This window comes from Alexandromys fortis, unplaced genomic scaffold (genome assembly GCF_014885135.2).
Source record: "Alexandromys fortis isolate MF-2015 unplaced genomic scaffold, M_Fortis_MF-2015_v1.1 scaffold_143, whole genome shotgun sequence".
In the NCBI taxonomy this organism is placed as follows: Eukaryota; Metazoa; Chordata; class Mammalia; order Rodentia; family Cricetidae; genus Alexandromys; species Alexandromys fortis.
In genome coordinates this window covers 4,308,912-4,326,176 of record NW_026068044.1, presented here as the reverse complement: position 1 = coordinate 4,326,176, position 17,265 = coordinate 4,308,912, and the positions used below count along the sequence as shown (strand labels likewise).

Here is a 17,265-nt window from a genome sequence, read left to right as displayed (position 1 = left end):
GAGACCCTTAGAAGAGCAGGCGGCGCTCTTAACCGCTGAGCCGTCTCTCCTGCCGTTTATTTTCGAGTGTTCGTCATCTCCTTAAACACAAGCCTCTCTGCCAAACAGTGACGCCACGTGACGCCAGCAACACATCCTCTTGTTTACGCTGTCTCTGGACTGTGACAACAGGCCTGTGGAGTGGCTGATGTGTCCCCCGTGGAAGCCTGTGGGGGAGCCTTAGCCCTGCTGGGCCCCAGGAAGCAGCTGCCTGCAGTGCCCTTCCCAGAATGCAGCCCTGTGGTTAAATGGCCATAACTGTGCTCGTCATAAAGTAAAAATTACTCAGATTGCTACCAAATGAACCAGCTTTGTATATCAAAGATCGGTATTTCACATGTTTGAACACTAAACATCAAAGCTGAGCTCTAAATAAACATGAAAGCCTTGTTTGTTTAATGGAAATCAGGGCATTTACTTCCAAGGACAACTATCCAAAAGTTACCAGTTAGCTATTTTATTACTCAACTAAAGCAGCAGAGCACACTTAGGAGTGCTTTTTTTTTTTTAAATTATTATTTAAACAAAGGTGACCGCTTTCAGTCACCAGAAAGAGAAAACTCCACTGCCGACTCTCCTCTTCCAAAAGCATATGCTTGTTTGGTTTTTGGAAGGAAGGAAATTTAATCATTGATGATTTTTGTAAAAGAAAAAGGGCTGGAGCATTCCCGAGATAACCCGGGCTGAGTAGCAGGACCCACTGCAATGTAGAACAAGAACAGAATGAGGGCGAGGTGGGGAAGCAGAGAAATGGAGGACGGAAGATAGATGGAGATAAAAAATGGAGAGATAAGAGAGGGAGCGTGGAAGGGAGAGAGAAAAGATGGAAAGGGAGGGTGGGAGGAGACAGAGATGGACGTAAGAGAGAGACAACTGTAGGGAGGAAAAGGGAACCAGGCCGACAGGGAAAGCCCAGGCCAGGGTCCTGGGAGCGCATGCTCAGCACAGCCCACTGCTTTCTCTCTCCTGCGGGATGAAGGGAAGTTTGATCTCAGAAGGGAGAGTGGGTGCTGGAGCAAAAGGCAGTAGGAGGGCTCTGCTAAAAGCCCGTTTCCATAGCAACGCTCTCAAGGTGTCCTTGACAAAGTCAGATTTCTCGCAGCAGCGCAGAGCGTTGCTAAAAACAAAGGGGGAAACAAGTCAGGCACAGACGTGGTCTGTAGGGGACAACGTCCAGTAGCCACAGGCCTGCTTCTCTCCGTGTGCGTCACTTTTCAGACTGGGTTTCATCTGTGTATATGTGTGTGCACGCATTTGATGTGTACTCACGTGTGCATGTGTGTGTGTGTGCATATGTGTGCAAGTATGTGTCTCTGTGTGCTTGCAAGTGTGTGTGTGTGTGTGTGTGTGTGTGTGTGTACAGGCACATGCATACCAGAGTGCAGGTGTGGAGGTCAGAGGACACCCTTGGGTGGCAGTCCTCACCCTCCACCTCGGCCTGGACTCTCTTGTCCCCCTCTACGTACAGCTGACTAACTCCCAAGGGAGCCTCTGGCATCTCTACTTTGCATCTTGCTATAAGGACACTATCCTAGTCCTTACAGACACGCTACAGAACCTGACACCACGTGAGTACCAGGGAACCAAACTCAGACTTCCACGCTTGCACGGCGAGTGATTTACCCACTGAGCTATTTTTCCAGCCCCTGTGGGATTTGATTAATAATATTTGGTCATAGTGAAGGTTTGGGTTCAGAGTTTAAGCTTAGTTGCAGAGAAACCACACACACACACACACACACACACACACACACTCCCATCATGATAAAGTGCCAAGGGCAGTAATTTCAACATTCTACCCAAACTTCACAAAAACACAACATCCACATACATTTCAAACTTCAATCTTGTCCACCGACCAGGGACGCCCACGCCTCGCTCCTTCCAAATCCTTAGAGGAAGGAGACTGACTTGAGAGTCAGAGCAAATGGGACCTTTGAGTCAGAAATGGGCATTCCGTCCTGATAAAGACAATCGTTCCTATTCACAAATCTATCTCACTGTTCACTTAACAACTAACTCCATTTTGTTTAAGGCAGGGCCGTTCTGTGTAGCCGCAGCTGGCTACAAACTCACACTCTTCAGGCCTTGGCTTCCCAGGTGCTGGACTGAAAGCCTCAGCCACCCTGCCCAGATCATCCATCACTTCCTAGCCAGCCTAAACATTTCCCCAAACTGTGCTCTCTTCTAATGGCCTTTTACAGTCTTGATTATTTTTTTTCTAGCTCTTTGCCCACTTCTGCACTCTGGTTATGATCTAAATTGTTATAATGTCCCTGATGTTACCCCAGGCATGTGCTCAGAGTGATGTTCTGTGGGGGGTCACATGCACATTTGCCCTTGGCCTAAACAACCTTGGCATTTTTAGTCATTTCAAGCTGCCTCTCCCTGACTCCGTTTGCACTGACTTGTATCCTTAACTTACGTGACTCTGCCCGTGCCTGAAGAAAGCTTCAAAGGGGACTCGCCTTCCCGGTGTACGTGGACCATCGTGTCTGTTGAGGTCATCTGGCATTCGAGATGTGCCACACATGAACACTGTCCATGCTCACCCCCAAGGTACCTGAACCCACTGGCTTGACACTACTTTTAATCTAGCACACATTGCACAAACCGAAAGACTTTTGAGATGGCTGTCGGTGACACACAGAGTTACGAAGGGAGGCAGACGCTCCGGTCAAAGGTGCGAAGAGTTTAAACGACCTGTTTCATTCTCACGGCCTCCATAACACTTTTTCCTCAGTTAAAAAGGCACTGTCCTCTAACACCGAGCAAAGTTGTTGCCTGATCACATACATTACAGGAACCGATCCTGTCTCCAGAATCTCACGTTCTCTCTCTACTCAACTATGAATTTGCATTATGTTTCTTCTTTTTTTAATATTTATTTATTTATTATGTATACAATATTCTGTCTGTGTGTCTGCCTGAAGGTCAGAAGAGGGCACCAGATCTTATGACAGATGGTTGTGAGCCACCATGTGGTTGCCGGGAATCGAACTCAGGACCTTTGGAAGAGCAGGCAATGCTCTTAACCGCTGAGCCATCTCTCCAGCGCCTGCATTATGTTTCTTGTGTTCCATATTTGTCAGTGGCTGCTATTAATCTCTTGCTATGTCTGCTTCACAAACTGAAGTTACTATTGCATGTGTACAGAGGGAAAACAGTATGTCGGGATTCACTGTTACTCGGTTTCCGGCAATCCCTTAAAGAGACTTGAAACGCATGCCATGTGGGTAAGATTTCTTTTTACAAAATGAGGCTAGCTCTGTGAAGAGTGACACCCCCCCCCCAGTCATAATCAAGGCTGCTGTGACTAGGCGGGTGCACATGGTGCATAGAGAGGCGGATACAAGTGAAGGCTCGGCTTTATTATTCCCAGGTCACTTGGGGAATCTTGCTGAATCAGGACTGGGGTCACACTGGGGCTGCCAAGCTCTGTGTCTAACCGACTCCCTAGGGAACGATGCTTTGAGTTCACAGGACTGGACCTTGTGGGCCTTCCTCCAGCTCTGACTCTGAGCTGAGCCAATCTTGCCAAGTAAGCGTGGCATAAATTTCACCAGAGTGGTCAGCAGGCAGATCCTGCCTCTTTCAGCAATCCAGGAACTCTTTAACCAGAGCTGCAGACACCGACTCGGCATTCTAATCGGAGACCTTGAGCAGCTATCTTTGGGAGAACTGCTGAGGTTTCATGAAAACAAAGATCTGTAGCTTATTGTTAGGAAAGAAAAATGTTAAAGGCTCCAAGACCAAGATGGCTCTATAAACAGCGACCGCTGGCAATCTGTTAGGGCCTTCTCCACACAGGACGCTCACAGTGGCGGCATCTGCCACACACATGAATCACAACACGCAGACGCACTAAAAACGAACGAAATAAATTCAAGACCAATACACCAAGAAAAGGCATACATTTTCTGAGAGAAATCAAGGATGGTGATAAACAAAGAGAAATAGGATTTATGGAAGGACAGATTCAATATTGCTAAGCAGTAAAAATGGTCCACCGACTGAACTCAACTGCCGGCATAATTTCCTGACTGGCAGTTTTATAGAAATTCTGAAGCTGTCCCTTGGGTGCCCTGAGACCTTGAGTTTCTGCTTCATGGAGGGTTTGGATCTAGGAGACAGAAGGAGGCCAAAAGCCTCTCCAAAGACTGTATAGGGGCAAAAGCAAGCCAGACGACTGAATTGACAAGACTCCCATGGTGAAAGGAGAGAAATGATTGACACAAGATGGACCCAGACACCCACATATGCACCTTCCCACCTGACCTGCACACATGTGGACGTACATACACAGACACATGCTAAATTAATTCATTAAAATTAAGTATAGGTTTCAAATCCACTCTCCCCCACCCAGGACGTTTTTGCTTTCCGATGAGCTTCAAGAACCCCACTGCCAACTGTTTCTTCAACTCTCTGGTGGTGCCCCTGAATAGATCTGGCCTTGTTGTCTCCCAGAGAGCATAAATCTTTCTTTCGAGGTGCAGGGCCCAAGGTCCAGGTAAGATCATCTGTTCTTCCTTGACCTGTACACCTGCGTGCTCTGGTCTGTGTACCTGTGTGTTCTGACCTATGCACCTGGGTGCTCTGACCTGTGCACTTGCATGCCCTCACCTGTGCATCTGCATGCCCTCACCTGTACACCTGCATGTTCTGTCCTGTGCACCTGCATGCCCTGACCTATGCACCTGGGTGCTCTGACCTGTGCACTTGCATGCCCTCACCTGTGCACCTGTGTGCTCTGACCTGTGCACCTGTGTGCTCTGACCTGTGCACCTGTGTGCTCTGACCTGTGCACCTGTCTGCTCTGACCTGTGCACCTGTGTGCTCTGACCTGTGCACCTGTCTGCTCTGACTTATGCACCTGGATGTTTTGACCTATGCACCTGTGTGCTCTGACCTGTGCACCTGGCCCTGACCTGTGTACCTGGGTGCTCTGATCTATGTACCTGCATGCCCTGACCTGTGCACCTGCGTGTTCTGACCTGTGAACCTGGGTGCCCTGACCTGTGCACCTGCATGTTCTGGCCTGTGCACCTGGGTGCCCTGACCTATGCACTTACATGCTGACCTGTGCACCTGCGTGCTCTGACCTATGCACCCGGGTGCTCTGATCTATGTTCCTACATGCCCTGATTTGTGCACCTACATGCCCTGATCTGTGTACCTACATGCCCTGACCTGTGCACCTGGGTGCTCTGACCCGTGCACCTGCGTGTTCTGACCTTTGCACCTACGTTCTCTGACACTGAGATTCTCAGCAGCTCTTCACTTGATTATGCTGACAAAGACTCAAACTGAGGTTTGCCTCACAGTGAAAATTCTGCTAAATGTAAACGTTAACAGGTCTCATAAATAGAATTATTTTAAAAGATACTTTGGGATGACGCCAAGATCTTGTGTGTGTGTGTGTGTGTGTGGTCTGGGTGTGCTTCAAGTTAAAGAAAGGTTAACATTAGACCCATACCTAGAATGAAGTCACTATGAATTGTCCTCAGGAAAAAAAAAACTCATTTTCTCTGGACACCCAGTCATCTGCCCTGATCAGCAGCTTCCCTTCGGTTTGGAGTAAGTATATCTACCACGGCCACTTGTCACATGTAACTGGCAGGATACCCTTAGAAATACATCCTCGTTGAGAAATCCATGATAACCGAGGCATGTATAGCAGCTAAAATATTGCAGAGGGACACCTGTCTGGGACAGAGAAAAGGGACCAGCAACATGAACCCCCCCCCCGCCCCATTCATTATGTAGCTGAGTGACATTACAGGCATCTCAGAACTCCAAAAATCAACTAAAAACAAACATCAACAGGGGAAGTTCTTCTTCTAGTGATGCTGCCAGCATTTCTGGTGAGGACTCCCCGAGAGAACAGCCCTCTATCCGGAGCTGCTGCATCCTGGCCCTGGCCCAGGATGCACGCACAACCAGGTACAGAAGCCTGCTGAGACACCGAAAGAGACACTGGCTTGACCTGGAGTAAGGAGAGACAGAAAATACAGGCCACCTGATCTTAGCAGAAACCACCATCAGAAAGCTCTCAGGTGGGCTAACCTGAAGCCTGGGTCTCAAAGTGAGCTCATGAAAGACAGCAAGAATTCACAAAACGTAACAAGGACATCCTAGGAACAGAAGAAGGGCCAACTTAGCTCTCCACTGCACGAGGCTGTTTTATTTTAAAGGGAAAAATCCTTTTTTTAAAAAGTGCATAAAAACTTCCAAGGGAGCTGCAGAGACAGCTTCATCAACAAGTGTGCTTGCAAGACAGCGTTCAATGCCCAGAACCCAGATGAATAAGCCAGCATGTGACATATGCTTATAATTCCAATCCTGGGGAGACAGAGACAGGTGAATCCCAGGAACTCAGTAGACAACCACTCCATTCTATTTTCTGTCTCCAGTTCAGTGAGAGAGCCTATCCCGTATCCCCCACACAAACAGGCCCCCATGGGCACGCATGCACACCCACTTACACTAAAAGTAAATTGCTTATAATCTTTACGATTTTTGATATTTTATTAAATCGTTTAAGTGGGGGGAACAGCTGCCCCTCCACTTAAAGTCCTAAAGCCAGGTAGGTATGACCCCTAAAAACCTCAACTTTATACAAAAATATAGCAAGTCAGAAAATGCCAACAAATTCATCAACCAGTGCCAAGTCTGAATCACACAGCAAATGCTGACTGTATTCCAGATTGTCAGGAGATTCCGTAAAGCACAACTGGAGTGCTTCTGCACACCCTCCTTCTCCTGGACCCACACAAGGAAGGCTAGCCTGTCCCCTGCTCAAGGACTGCACACAGATTCTCAGTGTGTTCCACGTTGTTTGTATCGACCGTCAGTGACGGCTGCAAGTGGCCCTAAATCCTTGCGACCTGGTGATGTGGTTCCTGGCGGGTGCTCTGGTTTGAGCATGTCTGTTACTATCCTTCTTTGGGCTGTCTGGCTGTTCTTCTACGAAGACAGACAGTGTGGGTGTCATCAAAGCTGGGAGCGAGGAGGCTGCTGTAGCAGACACGGTCACCAAGTCTGCTAGACAGGCTAGCAGGCTCAGCGAGCACCATCCCTAATGCTGCCACCTCGGTCTTAGCCAGTGTGGAGGAGTAGCCTCTTAACTATGGTTTGTACCCAACGGCAGCAGGTTTAACAAGACTGATAAATGATAGCAATGTTTAATAACACCTTTGGAAGGCAAGAATGATGTGCCCTGGACTGTGTGTGTGTGTGCATGCATGTGTGTACGTTAGATATGTAAGGGCTACATTGAGCGTCTTCCTCAATCCCTTCACGCCTTATTTTCTTTTCCTAAGGCAGAGACTTCCTGAATTTGAATGGAGCTCTTGGATTTGGCGACCCTGGCTGGCCTGAGAGCTCTTAAGACCCAACTTTAAGCCAAAGCATTTCTGAAGGTATTTCTCCTGCCAGATGGTCTCTATTCGTGTGTGCTGTTCTAGACTGTGAACTCATGCCTGGGTCCTAAAAATGCTTGGTCACTCCTGGCCCAGTCCTGTCATCCAAATCCTTCCTTGTTCTCTTTCCCAGGCCTATACGGGTGACTCACAGAGGTTCCAGCCTTCCTGGGCTAGCCTGGTCTTTTTAGGAGATTATCGCTGATTCTCCTGACCCCAAGCAGGTTACCTGTCTGGATTTCTACACGATGTCTCCCACAGTCCTCTCTGGCCTCTACTGTTTGTCTGCATGGGGACAGTCACTCATCCATCAGTCACCAGAGAACTAACATCACTGGGTGCTGGGTGCTGGGTGAGGTATCCAAATTACAAGCAGAAAAGCAAACAAGCAAAGAGATGGTTAGAAAACCTGCCCGAGAAGAAGGAAAAGGAGCAGCGAGCATTCTGGAATAAGTCAGAGTGACCCAGGGGAAATGAAGGGCTTCTCCTGTGGTAGAAAAGCCAGTCAAGGTTCACAGACTTGAGAATTATAGCAACACAAGATAGGTGACAGTTAGTATGGAAGGTGAGGCAGGTCATAGCTGAGAGCCCCGGAAGCCTCACTCAGCAGAAAGCAGCAAGGCACTCAACAGGGTCAATTCGTTCTTCAGGAATGTCAGGTGCCAACAGCTTCCTGGGGGCTTTGACAACTGTCTTAGAGGCTGCAGTAGACACAGCCCAGCACTCACAGCAGGGCGATGCTGCCACAGCAGGTGGACCCCACTCTGGGCTCTGTGCCCTGTCTGGAGCAGTCACTGCAGTACCTTCTCACATACCTCAGCAGAGAATCCACTGAGGGAGCTGCTGCTGTGAGGTCAGCCTAGGTACAGGTGGGGTTGGGGAAGCTCCGAGTTCTCCAAGGAAGAAAGGAAACAGGGACAAGGAACGTGGTCCACAGGCAACACTGGTGCCTGGACTCCAGAGCCTCCACTCCTTCCTTGAGAATCATGGTAAGGAGACAATCCCTTGTCAGGCATTTGGACAAATTATGGTGGACTACGGTAGGAAGGCAAAAGAAGGAATCTCAGGAGGCAAAGAGATTCTGAGTGTGGTGGCACACACCTTTAATCCCAGCATTCCAGAGGCAGAGGCAGACAGATCTCTGTGTCTGAGACCAGTCTGGTCTACAAAGTGAGTTCCAGGACAGCCAGAGCTACACATGGAAACCCAGTACTGAAAACAAACAAAAGAGGGACAGGGGCATACAATAACAGTGGGGAGTTCTTTTTGGCAGGATTAGTCTAACTGCTTCAAGACCTGGCTGATAATTCAGGTAGCTCGGGGCTATTTGCAATGGAAACAAACGAGAGAGAGAGAGAGAGAGAGAGAGAGAGAGAGAGAGAGAGAGAGAGAGAGAGAGAGAGAGAGAGACAGAGAGAGAGAGAGACACAGAGAACAAGCGAGAGAGAGAGAGAGCGAGAGAGAGCGAGAGAGCGAGAGAGAGGAATATGTTAACAAAAAAATAAAATTTCAAAGAAACAAGTTGAGCAAATGGTATAAAAGAAAAAAAAATGGAAACAAACCAACCAGGAAAGTTTGGTAAACCAAAGTCACAGGGAAAAAAAAAAAAACATGAATGTCTAGCAGTGAGGGAGGGAGCCATTCTGAGAAGGAAGAATTCCTTCCCCTGTGCTTGCAATGGTAAGTCACCACTTTTTATAATTAAAACTCTGTCTTCACCACAACCGTAGAAGACATTTAATGGGTGATCTATTACCACCAGCATTGCATATGTGTATGTGTGGGCATGTTTGTGTATGGACACAGGCATGTCACAGCACACATGTCAGAGGGCAACTTACTGGCGTTGGTTCTCTCCCTCCAACACATGAGTCCCAAGGATCAAACTTGGGTCATAAGGAAGCATGTGATTTACCCACTGAGACACGTCAGTGACCCTGAATGTTCTTTTCTAAGTAAAAATGATCTATTAAATTTAAACGTCTCCTTTAACATCTCTACTATTGCTGAGAATGTCCTAAGGTTCTGGCAGGAAATTCCAGAACCATGGGTTGGGGGGGGGGGGGGGAATCCAGGAAATACCTCCGGGAATTGAGAGAAGCTGGTACTGTCCTTGCGTCGCCACTGATCTAAAGGCTACATCGCCACCAGAGATAGCAGACAGAGGTACAAGCGTTTAAGGCCCGCTGAGTCAACAGAGCAGACTTCAAAGATAACGTCTGGAATGAATGATTTTTTTTTTCTTTTAAGTGGGCATAATCTGCAGTCACGCTCTGCTCCTCGGAGGAGCAGCGTGGTGGCAAGGCCACCATTTCTGAGTTAACACTTGCAGATAAGAGCTAACCAAGACAAGAATGTTATCCACCAAGCTCCACACTGCTCCCATTGTCTGCTGCCCCCGACCCCCCCCCCCCAGCAAGAGTGGGAACCAGTTAACCCACAGAGAGTCCTCCTGACCCGGCCTTGAAAAAACAAAGACACAAGTGGAAGGATTCTCTGTTCTTTATTAGCAAATGCTTACTCTGAGCAGTGACTGTCACCCCTCCTATAAAGGACAAAAAAAAAAAAAAGAACCCAACTGATGTGTGGTGCTTTAAGCTGAAATTGCTACCTGACCAGGCAAGCTCCAACAGAACCAAAGTTCGTGACCTTAACTAAACAAGGCGCACAGAGAGGCTTTTTCCTGCTCATTAATTTTGCGACGCATTGATGGACTCAGTTGTCTGGGGATGCATATTATTATATTAGAAAAGAAGCAAGTTAAGGAATTCCTGACAAGGGTGTAAACAGAGCGCTCCGTATCTTCTAGCTCAGGCATACTTTGCCGAGGAATGGGACCCACTAAACCCTGCAGCTCGGGTGTAGCTTCCACACTCTCTGGTGGTTGGCTTCTGATCATTTCAGCCTTCCCAAGGCATGCTTAGCTTTCTTCGTTAACAATAACTTCTTCAGAAAACTAAACCATCCTGTCTGCCTTAGCGTTGCTCTGCTATCACTTCTCTGCGCCAGAAAAAAAGCCTCAAATGTGTCAATCAATTCCTTAGGACCAAGAGGAAAGAAAAAAAAAACAAAACGTAGCCCATTAGCAATACAAGGAACAGTGCCTTTAGAAGTAGTCTAAAACAACAATCCAGTTTGAAACTTTGAGAGCTCTAGAAAACACTGCTCTGGTAGAAATCCTGTCTGTCCAAAGCCTATTTGGAAAGGACAAGCTGAAAGGTAGCAATTTCAAAGTACCCACGTTAGGAAGTGATCAAAACCTGCCCAGGGGACACAGAGGCAGCTCGCTCAGGCAGAGCAGCGAGCGGGTACTAGTCATGTCTTCATCATCCTTGCTTTAACTGCCAGCAATCAGCACAGCTACTAGAGAAGCAATTTTCACAAACCGTGTGCATTGAAGCATTCCAAGGAGGAACCGCGATGTGAGGGCAGCCAAGAAATAGCAGGCAGTGGCCATCTCGAAAGAGAGTGACCAAGTCCATTACCAGTCGTTTCCTATGCATTCTGTAGTGCACTCTGAAACACTGGAGTCTGAGGCAGAAGGCAAGCAAGAGTTCCAGGTCTCTAGAACCCAGACAGCAGACAGACTGGCAGAACATTTCTTACTCGTTCCTGGACACTGGTTAGCCTGGCACAGGTATAGGTTTGCCTAAGACCCTCTGCTGTGAGACAGTAGGCCAGGGTGCCTTCCAGCCTCCTGTGTTTACCCCAGTGTGACACAGCACCATGGTAGCATTTTTGGAAAGGTGGGTCTGGGAAGGAGAGACAAGTTCACGCCACAGAAGGAGCCTGACTCAGGAGCTAACTCACGAGAGTCAAAGAAATGAGAAAGAAATCCAAGCAGGGAAGGCAAGTGTTCTCAAGCCAGTCTTTCCAGGAAAAGAAAGATTATAGCAGGGCTGAGGGTGGGGACAGGCTGGGGATGGACTCTCGCCGAACTTAGGAAGCAGAATTATTGCCAAGGCCAATCAGAGCGATACATCTGAACAGTTGCGCCCAGCAGGGTTTGATTCAAACCTAACTTCGATTGTTTTAGAACAGTATAGAGACAATATAGTTTCGGAAAGAGCCTTCCCCACAGAACTCTGTAGATAAGAGTAATTCCAGTATTCATAGCGATGGCACACGTAATGTTTATCATGGCCTAGCTGTATTTAGTACGCTCGTGAACTCTTTTCCTACATTAATTTTCCAGAGAGTAAAACCAAGTATGCGTGATGTACCTAGTGAGTAGCCGTGAGGCTGCAGAATTAGGTACCTAAAGGCATAAGGTATCACTTAACATCACTTGCCGATGAAGTTACTGTAAATCGTAATGAATGTCCATAGGACCTTATGAATGAAATGGTGCTTCAAGCATCATTAGCATGAAATAAACTAGCACACACACACACACACACACATGCACACACACACACACTTAATTGTGCTAGCTAATAAAATAGCACAATTCTAAGAGCTACCCAAGACACTGTGGTCAATACAGACGATTAACTAAAAACGCAGGCTTTATACATGAAGTCTAGGAAAGGAAAGAGAGAGCTGTCAGCACAGGCTTCATGGAAGGGGGGGGGGGAGTTAGTCATTTTTAAGTATGCACAGCCTCCTCGTCACCTTACAGTGACATTTTACTGCCCTGTGCCTAGAATACAGCTTCAGAAAGGGCAGCAGCGTCTTTGAAATCAGCTCGTGCAGCACAGCACGGAGTAAGAGTACGCCTGCTAAAACGAACACACCACTGACCGAAATGCACACTCTGCCCCTAGGTCTTCTCCTGCACCTGCAGTAGCCAGCTCTGAGGTTAGCATATTATTTTAAGAAACACAGCAGCTTGGGCATTCCTTTGGGCTGTGCTCGAGTTTGAACCTAGGGCCTTCTGCACGCTAGGCAAGCGCTCTACCACTGAGCTACACCCACAGTCCTAGAAACACAACACTTACTATCCGGTACTTATAGAACAACTAACTCACTTCAAAGTTTCCATCTCAGTCAGAGGTGCAGTTATAAAATAGTCCCCGTGGAAACGACAGGAATTGTTTAATGTCCTAACACTTTTAGAACCGTGGTGGGTTTCAAAACTACAGGCACCCCACTAGGTATGGTTAGTACCTATGGTCCAAGCTGCTCAGAAAGCTGAGGCAGGGGAATGACTTGAACCCATACTTTTAAGACCAATCAGGGCAATGTTACAAGTGAGACCCAGGCTAGCTAGAGGACACACACACACACACACCAGACCACACCACACCACAGCACACACACATACACACACACACACACACACACCATAGGCAGTTAATTAAATGGATGATTTATAGGTCAGGATTATTTTATTCCGTGCCATCTCACCAACCATCCAGGCCACGTACAGGTAACAAAATTCCCAAGGATGTTCATTAGGGAAGGTGTGGATTGGCAAATACAGACTAGACAGGAGCGATTCAAAGGCCCTGCCCGAGGCAGCTTTCTGCCGCACCTCAAAGCAGGAAAGCCCCGTGCAGTCCACTTTCTCCAAACACCATTCATAACCACCCAGGCCAGGCGCCCGGCCCCCGGGGGAGCGGAAAGCATTCAGGGCACCTCTTCAATCTAAGACTTTCAATTTCTTGAAACAATAAACCGAGGCAAGCTGCTTTCCCGACCCTGTGGGAACCGTGATTTAGTCACTTCCAACAACCTCACAGACCAGGAGTTGGACTCTCAGAGTCAAAGGCTTCCCTCCCGAAGGCTGGCTCTTTCTTTCCCTGATAACTATGTAAATTCCCCTCTCCCAGCCCCCGCTCGCTCGCTCGCTCGGGAGCTGAGCAGCCGCCTGGCTATTCAAGGCTGTGTTGCCAGCTCGGTCCAGCGCTTTCATCGTGAATGCATGCATGAATGAATTGGGATGCTCACGGCCTGCACAGCTCGCCGCTCTGCACAATGCCCAAACACACATTTTCCCACGAGGGCATTGCGAATCGGGCCTTCTACTTTTAACCTGCGCTCTTAGGGCGCAGTCTGTGTGGGAACACACTCATTGCCACTTGTTGCATGCACTGAGATGTTTTCAGCAAACATTTGTGACCGGCTAGCTAAGTATAAGCCCGAAGACAACTCTGGGTGGCACAGCAAATTCGCTCTCCCTCCACCTCCCACCCTCTGCACCCACTGAAAATTCACTTTGGTCTGGGTTCTGTCCCCAAACCTTACCAAAAAAAAAAAAAAAAAAAAAAAGCTACTGATTCCACGCAGAGAGGACACTCTCTCCGTCCTTTCTAGCGCCTCTCCCCACCTCATGTGTAAACACGCGTGGGAAGTCCATTTGGTCACTCAAGGGACTACACAAAGACCACGCTTCAGAGAACACATCTGCGTACTGGATACCATATGCGCGCTCCAGTCGCCCAGGACGGCTGACCTTGGGACCCCTTCTCCATCAGTCTTTTCCCACTAGACCACCCCGGACCCAGAGGAGCCCGCCTATCTCCTACCAGGGTCTCTCCCTCTCTCTCTCTGCAGCACAGGACAATGAGGAGAAAGCAGGAGATCTCTGTTCCCATTCATTCCAGGATCGGTGCATACAGGCAACCAGCCTGGAGGTCCCCGCCAGTCACAACCACTCAGGCGTTGGGTGAGAAGTCTATGGCCCTTCTCACCTCCGCGATACTTCAATCTCGCCACTCACTCACTGCATTGCTGGAACGCAAGATCCCACAGAAACCAGAAAGCGGGCGACCTCCACCCGCCCCGCCCGGAACCAGAGGAAACCAAAGCCTAAGGCTCCGGGACCACCAGCGTCCTCTGCTGCTGCAGTAGGTCCGCGCTGCGCCAGAGTGCGTGCGCCCACCCCACGCCGGAGCTCGGCGCTTTGTCCCGCGCCATCCGCACGCTCCCGCTCCCCAGCCCGCGGGTCACCCGTGTTCCGGTCGCGGGGCTCACCTCTCTGCTGGCTCTGCACGGTGACCCAGAGCACCGAGGCTAGGAGCGCCGGGAGCGCGGCTCCCGTACCGCCCCCGCGCATATCGCCGTAGCCGCTCCTTGCGCTCCTGGGAAAGGCTGCGTCCACGCTCGCTCGCTGGCACCGCGCAAGTGTGCGCTTCCCAGACCGACCCTCGCCTGGTGCGCAGGCCTCTCGGACACACCCCCGCTGACCTAGCCGCGCCCCGCCCCTCCCCGCCCCTATCTCTCCCGGGGTCCCTCCCCCAGGAGGCGCCCTACTTTGCTGGGATCCTTCCACGGGGAGGGTCTGTCCTCCAGGGGATTCCCGCCCTGCCTGGGTCCCTCCTGGGGGTCCTTTCCCGAAGGGGGCTCCCTGTCTTTCTCAGGTCCTTCTTTAGAGGGTGGTGTCTCTCCCAGGTGGCACTCTGACCCTCAGACTCCAGTTGGGGTGAGCTGTTTCAGCATCAGAGTCCAGTTGGAAGTGGAGAGAGAATCCTCAGAGAAGAGACTTTTTGCTAAGCCTGGCTCTGGACGGTGGGTTTCAAGAAAGTATTTGCCCTGTTGACCCTTATCTGCCTGTTGGACCTGTGCAGTCTTGGCCAATCCCGGGCCGCAAAAACTATTATCAGAACACAATCAGTCTTTGCGGAACCCTGTGCCTGCGGAGGAAGCTTTTAAGGTTTTAGTTTTAGGTGGGTTCTGGTTTTTTTTCCCCCTTCAAAAAATGAGTAATAACTTGTTTCCTAACTTATTTACCTAAGAAAGGCACAGATGGTCGCAAGTGACTTTATCCGTATGTATATTTGCTATTGAAGAAAGGGGGGACTCCAGGTCTCAACGTTGATTTTGGAAAAACTACTTTCAATCCTAGAAAAAAAATTAATTTAGTTTCCTCGCAAAAGTATTCATAACGCATTTCCACAATATAAGCATACGTCATAATGCCTTGTGTAATCTCAGCACTATTTCCTCTTTCCTAGAGGGAGATCATTTTTATAGCCTCTTGTCTAAATTAATTTGATACCTCTACCAATTCCACTGTTTCTAAGCACAGCTCCTTAGCCACTTGATGAGTAAAATTCAATGAGCATGCATGGCTATTATTTGTTAAAAGGAAGTACAAAACAGGCCTGTAGAGTTTGTCCCTTAAAAGAACAATACCCTGGGGGCTAGAGAGATGGCTTGGTAGTTTAGGGCACTTGCCCTTGCAGAGGTCAGACTTCAATTCAGGCTCACGTCGTCTACCTCTAGCTTCAGTTCCAGGGACCTCAGTCCCTCTTCTGACCTCTGCAGGCACTCAGCAAGCCTGTACGTGGTGTGCGAGTACACGCGCAGGCAGAATATTCACACGCGTAGGAAAGAGAAACACACTCCTCTTGCTCAGTGACGCCGCTCAGCGGCACTCGATTCAAATCCTGGAGTTCTTAACTATTTCGATGTTAAAGCGCATACCTAATTGTTAAATAAATTATCAGGCAAATTAAGTACTTAACAGTAATTATTCAAACATTAGACACTTAGAATGTCACAACTGTTTTTTGCACGGAAATAACTGTCTGCCTAGGCTTCTGTGTTACATACACGCCTAGGGTCTCCTAAAACACGTTCGCTCCCGGTCACCTGTGACTTCTGTCTATGTGTTTTTTAGGAGGGAGGTTAGCAGCTCTCCCGTGAGAGAGAGGAGGAAGTGAGTTCAGGCCTGTCTTCCCGGCTCTCGTGAGGTCCAGGGCTAGAGTTCAGATCGGATATCTAGCCCTGTTTCCTACACCTCATTCCACTGACAAGCCAGAGGTCCAGATCTTAGGCCCAAAGTTCCAGAAAGCTTCCTGAACCCTAGCTCCTCCAAAGGCAGCCTCCAGGTCAGTCACACCTGGTGCCTGAGCGACGGACAGGGAGCTTAGGCAGTGCTTTCCAGGCCCGGGTCAGTCAGGGAGCAGAGCAGACAGGAAGCACCAGGAGTCACGGGTCATGATTTACCACTGCTCAGAATTAGGCAGCAGTGTTTCAGCAAGAGAGGCCGTCCTGATAACGCATTGGGAGAAAATGGAATGAAAATAGCATCTTAATTCCGAATGTTTTATAAAAAGTTCATAGTACAGATTTTTCCACTTTTTACCATACTTGGAAAATACCTAAATCACCTCCAATCCATGAGAGTGGGTTCACCTGTTCAGGGCGGAAAATAAGTTTAATAAAATGTCCGATTTTCCTGAGAGCCTACGAACTCTGCCTACGTGGACCAGAAATCGCCCTGTCTCCTTTTTTTCCACCCTCCACCGCTATGACCAGTCTTCGAGGATGGAGATGCAGCAAGAGCCACCTTTCTACCTGGGCTGCGATGTTATTCAAGAAATAAAACAGTATCCTCATCAGGCATGTTGTTACTGTTAATGTTGTTATAAAGGCGACCTAGCCTTGCTGCTCCGGCCAGGCTTTCCCTGTGCAGTTAGCAAAAGCAAATCACCCTGTTTGTCCTGCAGATGGCCCATCTTCCAATGAAAAGCTCAGATGCATTAGTCTTAATTAAATAATGAGGTTGCTACTCTAGGAAAATCATTTTCAAAAGAAAAAGAAGCAGAAAAACGGAATCTTTCCCCAGGTTGCAGCCCTAATTGACATTTTCCCAACTCATTCAGAACAGCTTCCCTTAGTTATATCCATTTACATATTTAGCCCTCACTTCAGTGTTTTTCAGTATCTGGGTGGATATCCAAAATAATACCCATGACTTTTTCTTCACTTCAGAAGTTGGAGTTTTATTTTTTGTTTCAATTTTGGGGGTTTGTTTTGTTGCTGTTTTCTTTCATCTTTCCTCCCTTCCTTCCTCCCCCTCTCTCTCCTTTCTTTCTCCCTCCCTTCTCTCCTCTCTCTCTCTCCCCCTCTC

At 48.5% G+C, this 17,265-nt stretch overlaps 1 protein-coding gene across 1 annotated transcript in view; it reads right to left on the bottom strand.

The window, feature by feature from the left end:
• Lama1 (laminin subunit alpha 1) overlaps nucleotides 1-14,549 on the bottom strand; it is a 114,802-nt gene extending 100,253 nt beyond the window's left edge. Inside the window, 1 exon segment of the mRNA XM_050166183.1 lies at nucleotides 14,382-14,549. Within this exon segment, the coding sequence (XP_050022140.1) occupies nucleotides 14,382-14,463 (82 nt within the window). The 5' untranslated portion in view covers nucleotides 14,464-14,549.
• Nucleotides 14,550-17,265: the final 2,716 nt, after the last annotated feature.